The 11,474-nt window shown below is 33.7% G+C and overlaps 2 protein-coding genes across 2 annotated transcripts; both read left to right on the forward strand.

Moving 5' to 3' along the window:
- Positions 1-3,615: 3,615 nt before the first annotated feature.
- On the forward strand, positions 3,616-5,974 carry LOC107762601 (photosynthetic NDH subunit of subcomplex B 5, chloroplastic-like). Its single transcript, XM_075229337.1, has 5 exons — positions 3,616-3,970; positions 4,413-4,473; positions 5,147-5,209; positions 5,474-5,532; positions 5,613-5,974. Exons 1-5 carry the CDS (start codon positions 3,716-3,718, stop codon positions 5,847-5,849), a joined length of 675 nt encoding a protein of 224 aa, XP_075085438.1. The 5' UTR covers positions 3,616-3,715; the 3' UTR covers positions 5,850-5,974.
- A 955-nt stretch (positions 5,975-6,929) lies between these two features.
- LOC107794078 (serine/threonine receptor-like kinase NFP) lies at positions 6,930-11,243 on the forward strand. The gene is made up of 2 exons (XM_075229338.1): positions 6,930-8,263; positions 10,046-11,243. Exons 1-2 carry the CDS (start codon positions 7,094-7,096, stop codon positions 10,778-10,780), a joined length of 1,905 nt encoding a protein of 634 aa, XP_075085439.1. The 5' UTR covers positions 6,930-7,093; the 3' UTR covers positions 10,781-11,243.
- The last annotated feature ends 231 nt before the right edge of the window (positions 11,244-11,474 follow it).

Raw genomic sequence — 11,474 nt, forward strand, 5'->3', positions numbered from 1 at the left:
GGGTCCGTATTTTGGTTTCGGAGTCAGGTACAGGTTCATTATGATATTTAAGACATGTCTGTGAAATTTGGTGAGAAATTGAGTTGATTTGACGTGATTCAGACGTCCAGTTGAGAAATTAGAAGTTTTAAAGTGTTCTTGGGAATTTCATTTGATTTGGTGCTAGATTTAGAGTTCTATGTGTTATTTTGGCGATTTTATCGCGCGGGCAAGTTCGTATGATATTTTTGGACTTGTGTGTATGTTTGGTTTGGAGCCTCGAGGGCTCAGGTAAGTTTCGGATAGGCCACAGGATGTTTTGGACTTGGGAAAAATCTGGTTTTCTGCAGATTCTGGTGTCTGGCATATCCTTCTTCGCGTTCGCGAAGGTCCTCCCGCGAACGCGAAGAGTAAACTGATGAGGCAGGAATTTCTTCTTCGCAAACGCGAAGGCTTGGTCGCGAACAGGAAGCGATGGGGGCATTACCCTTCGCGAACGCGACAAGCCCATCAGAAACGCGTAGTGTTAGGCACTGGGGAGTTTCTTCATCGCGAACGCGAATACTGTCTCGGGAACACAAAGACCAGGGAAGGGTAGCCTTTGCGAACGCGAGCATTGTCTCGCAAATGCGAAGGATTGGCAGCCTATACTCTTCGCGAACGCGACAGTGCTCTCGCGAACGCGATGAACACTGTCGCCCAATACTTAACAGAACCCAAAACGGGATTTTTGCCAAAAAATTCATTTTTCTCAAAAACCAAACGGTGTGATGCAATTTTTCAAGAGTCATTTCTTCCCCAAAGTGTTGGTAAGTGATTCTAAACCATTTTCTTTTAATTACCCATTACATTTCTTGAATTATCAACCTAAAATCTCGAGTTTTTATGGTAGAATTAGGGGTTAGGGTAGAAACTAGGAATTTCGAAAACTTGGAGATTTAGACCTCAATTTGAGGTCGGATTCCAAAACCAATTATATATTCAAGCTCGGGAGTGAATGGATAAATGGATTTTGGTCCGAACCTCGTATTTTGACCAAGCGGGCCCAAGGTCGATTTTTCGACTTTTTGGAGGAAAATTTGAAAAATTTAATTTATGCAATATAATTTATCCCTTTAGCAATATTTGTTATTATTGAGTCATTTTTGAATAGATACGAGTGGTTTGGAGGTGAATTCCAAAGGAAAAGCTGTGATTGAGAATTAAGTGGCCTTTGGAGCGAAGTAAGTATTGTGTCTAACCCTGACTTGAAGGAATTAGGAACCTTAGATTATTTGCTAAGTGAAATTCATGTGAGCGGCGTATATATGAGGTGACGAGTACTTATGCGCCGCCAATTTACCTGTATTCCATGTTTCTTCCATTTTTCTTATATTGCCTCTTTCCTATGCCTAATTGCTACATGTTTATACTAGTGTTGTTAAATTGATCGTCATTATCATGGTTACAGATTTTCTGTTGGTAATAGAGTATTCATTTAAAAGTTGAGATTTATATTATGGAATCAAATGTTGAAGGTTTGTACTTGTTATTCTATCTCCCTGTTGTTATTTATGCATTGCATTATGGTAAGGGAGAGTGTTAATGCATAAAGGGTGATGTCGTGCCATATTGTGAGTATTAATGCACGAAGGGTGATGCCGTGCCATATTATGAGTATTAATGCACGAAGGGTGATGCCGTGCCATATTGTGAGTGTTAATGCACTGAGGGTGATGTCGTGCCATGATATGAGAGTAAAAGCACGAAGGGTGATGCCGTGCCGTTTCTATTAATTTTATGGTGAGATTGAGAGTAAAAGCACGAAGGGTGATGCCGTGCATTTTTCTTTACTGTATTCACTATTCCTATTGATTCATGGTATATTGACTGCTCCGGTGATCATTCTGTTGTAGTTCTTTATCTTGTATTCCCCTGAGTATGTCTTCCCTCCCGACATTTTCTATTTAGTTCTTCATTCCTGTTATTTGCGTATACACTGTTAAATTGTACAGGTTGATTGTAGGTGTCTTGCCTTAGCCTCATCACTACTTCGTCGAGGTTAGGCTCAACACTTACCAGTACATGTGGTCGGTTGTACCGATGCTGCACTCTGCACTTTCTGTGCAGATTTTGATACCGGCTCAGGTTCATCAAGATTTGCTATTGGTTCGCTGTCCGAAGACTCAAGGTAGATCTGTCGGCGTTCACAGACCTTGAAGTCCCCGTCTATCTTTTTATGTCCTACTGTTTTTTTTCATTCAGACAGTTATATTTCTTTTAGACTATTACTTGTAGTAAATTCTAGAATGCTCGTGAATTGTGACTCTAGATCCGGTTGGTAGTAATTAATACAGTTTTATGATATGTCGCACTTATTATATTTTATTTTAGTAAATTATTGTTATTTACTGAATGGAAATAAGGAATTGGTTTAATGATTTTCTAACGTTGGCTTGCCTGGCAAGTGAAATGTTAGGTGCCATCACGGTCCCGTGGTGGAAAATTTCGCGTCGTGACAATGCTCAAATTGTGGATAATACCAAGAAATTGAAGTCTTATTCAAGAAATATAAAATTGAAAAAAATAAAATTTTAAAAATACAAAATAAATTTCTAATGTAGGTAATTTTATTAATGAAAATTAAAAATTAAATTTTTATCTTAAAACTAAAAATTAAAGAAAATTTAACTTCATGTACTACAAAAATAATTATAATTATACTCAATACATTTGGAACATAATAATCAAAGATCTTATGTATTACTATTTTAGACTAATTCAAAGTTACAATTTAAAATAAAATAAAATATTATTTTGGTCATAGGTAAAGCATTAATATAAAAACTAATTAAAATTTATAGTAGGAAAGAGAATGTATAAAAAAAATAGAGGTATTGTGAGGATACTTATATTTTAAATTAATTTAGACATAAATAAATTAAATAATAATATATTTAATTTATTTATTGATAGATTTAAATGATTAAAGAATTTCGAGTAAGAGAATACAAGCATAAAAATATATTAAATTTCAAGACTAAAAAATTATATTTATTAAAAACTATTAAAAGGATAATAAGCGAGACATTAAATTAATTTTTAAGCTAATAAAAGATCATATGATAATATAATAATACTAAATAATGAATAATACAATAACTATAAGTAAAGAATAAAAAGAAAAAAGAAAAAGGAATTTGCGTAAAACTAATGTGATGAATAAGACTTATTTGACTTTCAGATGAAACACAAAGTGATAGTACGAATTTTGTTGAAATAATATGATCTAATGTGCTTAAACAAGACATATCACAGCATGCCATGTTTAATATTCTTTAATATTGATAACGAAACAAAATGCAAGTGCTAAAATTAGGGGGTAGGTTGTACAAATATATATAAAAAAAGGTTTGTCCACTACGAAATTTGAACAGTAATTTTATATCCTGCTTTTAATTCATATCTAATGATTATATAATTTTTATATAGAAAGTTTATATTTTAAGGTTATTTGCACATGATTTAAATAATCTACATCACAATTTGACATGGTTTGTGTCCGCGCATCGCGCGGGTACTAATACATAATAAAGTAAACAATAAGAACATAAGAGCCAAGAAAATATAAGCCACCATAATATATAGCCTTATCCACGCATGGCCGTTACCATTCAAAATTTGGATAAAATACAAAACAAGAGATGCCAGCAGAATAAACAATAACCAAGGAAACAAAAATATTGGCTCAATAAACATGGCGGATTCAGTAACAGTATCCCTACTTTCCACTGTTCCAGTTCCCAATCCAGTACTGTCAACAAAATCTGGAGAATCTCAACTAAAATATAATGTTTTTTTTCGAGGAAACCCGTATTCTATTTCTTTGAAAATTGGCACAAAATGTAATGGAATGAGGTCATCAACAAGATTGTATGCGGGGTTAACGGAGATAGAACCAGACATTAATGAAGATCATGTTGATAGATGGAGAACTAATGGCATTGAAATTGTAATGTTTCCCTATCCCTCTTTGATTTATCTATTCATAATTACAAAGCAGCTCGGTGCACAAAGCATCCTGCATTCACGTAGGGTTGGTGAAGGGTCACACCCCAAAGGATGTGATGTGGATCGGACAGTCTACCTTAACGCATGCAGTGGCAAAACCAGAAATTTCCCAATGGTGTTCAAATTTGAAAGAAATGAAAAACAAAATTCCCGATAAAGGATGTTTCATATATGTTATATACCTCTAATACCTAATATTTTACCTATATACACAATTTAATTTTTCGACGAAGGGTGGTCAATTGACCACCATTGATAGATTGTAGCTTCGCCCCCGAACATAAGCATTAGTAGTTGTTTCTATGACTCGAATCTGTTAATTATTGTTCTATGAATTTGGAGATAGGCATGCCATAAAGAATTGTTTTTTTTAATTGTTGCAGGAAGATTTTGTGTTTGGGAAGTACGATGATCATCATACCTATTTTGAGAGTGAAGATAAAGGTACATAATCCCATTTATAGGACACTGTTACTATTAGAGGGAATTAAACAATTTTTTACTGCAATTTTCTCAAAATTTTGTTAATATTTGAATGATTAACTTTGATGGCTTATATTACTTTCCGTATAGTTTATAAATATGTAAAATTCTATTTCAGAAAACTTGAATTTATGTCCAAACTAGTAGTCAGGGGCGAAGCTAGAAGGTTATGTACATACGGGTTCAGTCGAACCCAGTAACTTTAGTCCAAACCCTGTATTTGTATGAAGAAATCCACTAAATGTGTGCTAAAATTAAATTCAGAACTAGTTACAAACACCTAATGTCGCTATCTTAGATTTTGGATCTCATAAAGTTCAAATCCGGGCTCTCCTCTGCTAGGAGTTAACTTGATCCCAACTTTTATAAAAACTATAGCATTTTGAAGTTCAGACTTCCAGATTATGTAACTTAATATTGCTTTATTCTAACAAAATTTGGTCAATTTAATCTCTTAAATGAACTCTATCACATACATAGAAATGTAGGAAATACTTAATTTACTTGTTAATTTCTCTATTGGCTTTAGTGTGATAAAAGACTTTTGATCTTTATGTTCAATATGATCTCAGCTATCTGATAAGTTAGTCCTATCATCCGTGGAATGAATTCATGATTTGAACTTGCATTGCAGCTACATTTTGGGAATCCATAAAAGAAGATTATGAAGCTGTTGCACCACCAAGAGGATTTCAAGGTATATATAACACATTACCAACCATATGATCGTTAACGTCCGTTTATTTATTCATGCGTTTCACATAATAGTATCTATTTCTTTTCATCTTTACTTGTGTCGGGAGTATATCGGAAACAGTCTCTCTACCTTCTCAAGGTAGGGGTAAGGTTGTGTACACTCTACACTTCTCAGACCCCACTTTGTGGGATTATACTGCCGTTGTTGTTGTTGCTGCATTTCACGTAATAAAGTTCACCTTGTTTTCTGGTGTTTCCAAAATAGGTATTATTTCATGGCTATTCCTACCGGCAATTGCTGCTGGAATGTACTTCAATGTTCCAGTAAGTCGACGAAATTTGACACTCAAAAACGCCCTTTTCTAGCAAACTAAAGTCTGGTGTTTTCACCTCTTGACATGCAGGGAGAGTACTTATATATTGGAGCAGCTGTGTTTACAATTGTGTTTTGCATTATTGAGATGGACAAACCAAGTGAAGCTCACAATTTTGAGCCTCAGATATATAACATGGAACGAGGAGCTCGAGACAAGTTAATATCGGATTATAACACCATGGATATTTGGGAATTCAATGAGAAATATGGTGATATCTGGGATTTCACTGTTAAGCTTCAGAAGGATGATATCATGAAAAGATAAAAGTACAATGAAATAAATTGTGTTTCGGATCGTCGATTTAGTTGTATAATCAATGTATATATGACATTTCATGTGAATGATATCTTTTTCATAATTAGTTAATGTTGTAAATTAGTTTTTGGAAACAGCCTTTCAGAAACAGACTCTCTATTTTTTTAAGGTAGGGGTAAGGTATGCGTACATATTACCCTTCTCAGAACCCACTCGTGTGACTACACTATCGTTGTTGTTGTAAATTAGTTTTTGTTGTCAGATTAGAGGAACTAGAGCAGCGACAGAATTTATTACGGATGGCTTAATTTTCTTGGCTTGTTGGTGGGCAGAAGCAAGTATAAGGTAAAATAATCGCCGTGTGGGTAAACGAGTCTATACACCACTATTATTTAAAAAGAAAAAGTAGCTTATGGGAGACAATGTACCACTGATTGTTGTCTAAAGTGGTCACTGTGAGAGTCTGTAACCCTTGTGCCCTTCTTGTGTAAGCACTAGGAAAGTTAGATTCCTATATAGCCGAGGCACCATTGTCAAGTTTAAAAGTCTTGGTCTTCCAATATATATCCAAGTCATCCACCAATTATATTGAGACACGACAATTCATTAAACTGAGGTTTCGTACGGTTTCTCTCAGGGTCCTTTAAAGCAATGGAATTTGGAATTTGGAATTTGGTATTATAGGATTCTTGACCAAAGTTGGCTTTTGATTTTGGAAAATAATTTTGTCTTAACACTGCTTTTATAATAATATGAAATTTTTCCATACTACAAAAAAATTGAGTTTCTAGTCCAATAAACAGTCCAATCATAAAGAAGCCAAACCCTTTTAATTTTCTAATAGTTCCACTGTTGTGATATTTTTATATATACTTATACTACTTTATTAGAAAAAGATGTGTCTAAAAGGCTGATAACTAGTCCAAACATGTGAAAACAATTTGCAGTCTAATAATTTGCAGAAAACAACAAAAGATAAATAAGAGTATTTTCTGCAATAATGTTGACCAAAATGTCTTCTATGTGGGACCTTCAAATTGGAAAACCTACATTTTCCATCAATGTTCAAGACAAGACCATATGAGAAATTAAACAACAAACACCAATCAAATGAAAAAAAAAACCTATCTCCCATTAATGGTCAAAAACCAAGACTATAAGAAAAACACAAGAATTTTGTATATATAAACTTCTTAGCTCCATTATATTTTTTAACACACCTTTCTCCACAAGACAAAAAACAAACCAAGAAAATGAGAATCAAGCCTATGTATGGTACTTTTTCACTTCTTTTCTTCATCATCTTCCTATTGTACAATCAAAACCTATGTTATGCACAAGATGCACCAAGTACAACAGGCTATAGCTGTAATCCAAGCCAATTTTATCCATGTCAAACATATGTCTTTTACAGAGCAAGAGGACCAGAATTTCTTGATTTAGCCTCAATTGGTGATCTTTTTTCAATAAGTAGGCTTATGATTGCAAACCCCAGTAATATTTCTACCCCAAACACAACTCTAGTCAATGACCAATCCCTCTTAGTACCAATCACTTGTTCTTGTAACAACATCAATACCACTTTTGGTAACATCTCATATGCTGGCCTTAACTATAGTTTCAACTCAGGTGATACTATGTACATGATCTCAACTGTTAAGTTCCAAAACCTTACAACTTTTCAATCTGCTGAGGTTGTTAATCCAACTGTTGTACCAGAAAATATTGACATAGGTCAAGCCATAGAATTCCCAATTTTTTGTAAGTGTCCAAACAGAACACAAACACAACCCCAAAACCAAAACCAACCAAGATATCTTATTAGTTATGTATTTCAACCTTTTGACAACATTTCTTCAATTGCTTCAAGATTTGGAACAACCCCACAATCTATAAGGGAAATTAATGGAAATAATCCCAAGATTTTTGATACCCTTTTCATTCCACTGTCTAAACTTCCTAATATTACACAACCAACAGCTTCAAATGGTCCTCCACCTGTCACAAATACAACAGTAGTACAAGAAAATGACAAGAAAGGAACAGTCATAGGATTAGCTATTGGTTTAGGAATTTCTGGGCTGCTACTGATTTTGTTAGCTGGTTTATGGGGTTACAGAGAGAAGTCAGGTAAGAGTAAGAGAGAAAAGTATAGTGATGTGGAAAGGCAGAAAAGCTTATATCTTGGATCAAAAAAGGAGTCTTTAAATAAGGAGGTTGAAGTGAATTTAATGGCTGATGTTTCAGATTGTTTAGATAAGTATAAAATGTATAAAATTGAACAACTTTGGGAAGCAACAGATGGATTTGATGAAGGGTGTTTGATTCAAGGGTCTGTGTATAAAGGTATAATTGATGGAGAAGTGTTTGCAATCAAGAAAATGAAGTGGAATGCCCGTGAGGAGCTCAAGATCCTCCAAAAGGTAAATATTTTACTCCAATTCTATACTTTAATTAAGCCTTTGTATTCATCCCAACAAGACACCAGTAAAAAGTTAGATTTTTCTTAAATATTGTGGAGTTGGAGTTTGTTTGTGCTTACTATTATTCCATAAATTATTTATTGTGAACTGTTCTATTGACTATCTGCTAATTTTCAGGAAATTTCCTAATAATTTTTTGTTTCCGCTGTAATTAGAGCCGGACATAAGAATTTTTTCCCTTTTTTTCAAAAAAAATTGATTTTTTTTGGAAATAAGCGTTTTTTGTTCATAAAATTTTCAATTTTCAATTTTCAAAAAATTTCACTCAAATCACTAATAAAACTTCAAAAACAATCCAAAATTATATTCATGTCCAAATACAACTCTAAATTTCAAATACCAATTTGAGTTAGAAATTTTTTCCCCCTACTTTAGAATTTTACAATTCTTATGTCCAAACGCCCACTTAGAACATTAGCTTCGAAATTTACACCTACTTTATCGAGGGGTATAATGGTTCGAAGATAAGTTATGTTGTGATTAGTTATTCTGATATTATTTTTTATTGATTGTTTGATGTATTGTACTAATCCTGCGATTATCAATTTTACTATTTTATCCTAGGATAACTTATCATTACATAAATTATCTCGATACTATTTTTAATCATGAGATAGTTTATTCCAAAATTAGTAACCAAACAAGGAATAAGACAATATTAAATTTTTATCCCAAAATTATTTTTTCTTACGTATCGTACCAAACGACCCCTTATTGTCAAATTTAAACCTCCACTTTAGAATTGCTTTTGCATCATTGAGAATTTACTAATGTTAGAATTCCATTGCAGAAAAGATTTTCCTCCAAAGTATTTAATTAAAAATTGGTGAGGTTTAGTGACCTGTCGTATTCTTAAGTCATTAGGACTATAATATTCAAGTGGACTATTATGCCTGTTTGAATTTAATAATATATTATTTAAGTTAATCAACACCATTCTATCCTGAATTTATTTGTCCTCTGCAGTATATCTTTTCATTAAAAAACTTTTTCTATTTGTTCCTCAATTATTCACCTTTTGTTTTTTCTTTTTCATTGATGTTTGTGAGGAGACCCTACCAATCCCTCAAACCCCTTTTAACAAGAATGGTGGGTGGCAGGGTAATGGACCCATAAGCAAAGTTATTGTATATCAAAAATTAACAATAGTGGCTAATGAAATAGAAGAAGTATTATGAAATCTAAGTTAAATTTTAACGGAGAAAAAAATATATTAAGTAATTCTTCTATATGTCTATGCCTAAATTTTGACGTATAGAGTTATTTGGTACATTTATTGGTGGAAGGTAGTAGGTATCAAATGAAATAGTTGTGCGCATAAACTGAATTAAACGCAAAAAGATGAACACTTTGCCATTGAAAAGATTAAGTAAAACAAAAACTCAAACCAAATTAAATGAATTTTTTTCCCTATGACCTCAAGTTTGTTAGTTGCAATTGAGTGTGGCTACCTACATCTAATACTCCACTACTTTAGCTTAGCTTGGCTGTACTACTTTGAATTGATTTTATTAGCCTACCTATTTCAATAAAGAAACGTCATCATATCCTATTTTGCAACCTCTCTTGCAGTATTGTTGCATTTAGTGCTTTATTTGTCTTATTTTTATGTCACTAAAAATACTATTTTTCAATTTAACTCCAAATATTATTTTTTTCAAAAATTATAATTTTTAAGTTCAAACACCTACTTAATGATTTTCCCTTTTATGTTTTTGGTAGGTGAACCATGGGAATTTAGTGAAGCTAGATGGTTTTTGCATAGACCCTAAAGAAGCAAATTGCTATTTAGTTTATGAATATGTTGAGAATGGTTCATTACATTCATGGCTTCACGAGGGCATAAAAGAAAAATTGAGCTGGAAAACAAGGTTAAAAATAGCCACTGATGTTGCAAATGGTCTCTTATATATCCATGAACATACAAGACCAAGGGTTGTACACAAAGATATTAAGAGTAGCAACATTCTCCTAGACTCAAACATGAGAGCCAAAGTTGCCAATTTTGGACTTGCTAAATCAGGCTGCAATGCGATAACGATGCACATTGTTGGAACTCAGGGCTACATTGCCCCCGAGTATCTCACCGATGGTATTGTATCGACTAAAATGGATGTTTTCTCATTCGGGGTTGTGTTGCTCGAGCTTATGTCAGGGAGAGAAGCTATCGACGATGAAGGGAAAGTTTTGTGGGCTAAAGTTGGCGAAATCTTGGAAGGGAGTGAAGAGAGAAAAGTGAAGAAATTGCAAGAATGGATGGATGATAGTCTTCTTAGAGAGGAATGTACAATGGAGAGTGTTATGAATGTGATGTCTGTGGCCATTTCTTGTTTGAATAAAGATCCTTCAAAAAGGCCTAGTATGGTGGAAATTGTCTATGCTTTGTCCAAAAGTATTGATCTGTTTTCTGATGTATCAGAGGAGGGATTCTCTCCGAGGCAAGTGACAGCAAGATAGACTACAGTTTATGGTCCCACGAGGACGTGGTACCTATGTTGCGCGGCCTCCCCAAAATGTTGTCGGATCCTCCAAAAATGCATTTAAAAATGCACTATTTTTAGAGAATCTGACAAACCTCCAGAGACATTTTTGGAGAGCTCAGGCAACACAGCTTGGTACTTCAGTATCGTAGCGTTTGGTATTCGAACATTAGCTCAAGGTATTTTCTCTAGTAATGCAGAGTCTATATAAGTAGAGCATATTATGTAAACTAGTTTTGAAGTGGAGTAGCATTTTGTATTTTTGAGGTTTTTATTTTACTTAAAAGTTTGCTTCTATGTGTAATACTCTTTTAGTAGTAGTATTTTTCTTTTATTTTTCTAGCCGTAGTGGAAAATCCTTTTGAAATATGTATTCAGTGGTGCTGATATCTTCGAGTGTGAGAATAAATAACTCGTTGAGCTTGTTTGTTATTGCAAAATATTGAAAAGGGATGGAGAAATTAGTTTAATGTAGGTGTGACATTGTTTTGAAATATACTCCTTTCGTACATGTGAACTAATTTAAGTTGTTCGGACTCTTTATTTTGGGTGTTGTATCCGTATCAACACGACATGGGTGTAGATGTGGATATGAGATCCGTATTGAATCTGGTCAATCGATTCTGGATACTTTGACCAAAATCAACGGAAAAATTGTTCGGGGCTATCAT

The sequence above is a fragment of the Nicotiana tabacum genome, chromosome 14 (assembly GCF_000715075.1).
Source record: "Nicotiana tabacum cultivar K326 chromosome 14, ASM71507v2, whole genome shotgun sequence".
Lineage (NCBI taxonomy): Eukaryota > Viridiplantae > Streptophyta > Magnoliopsida > Solanales > Solanaceae > Nicotiana > Nicotiana tabacum.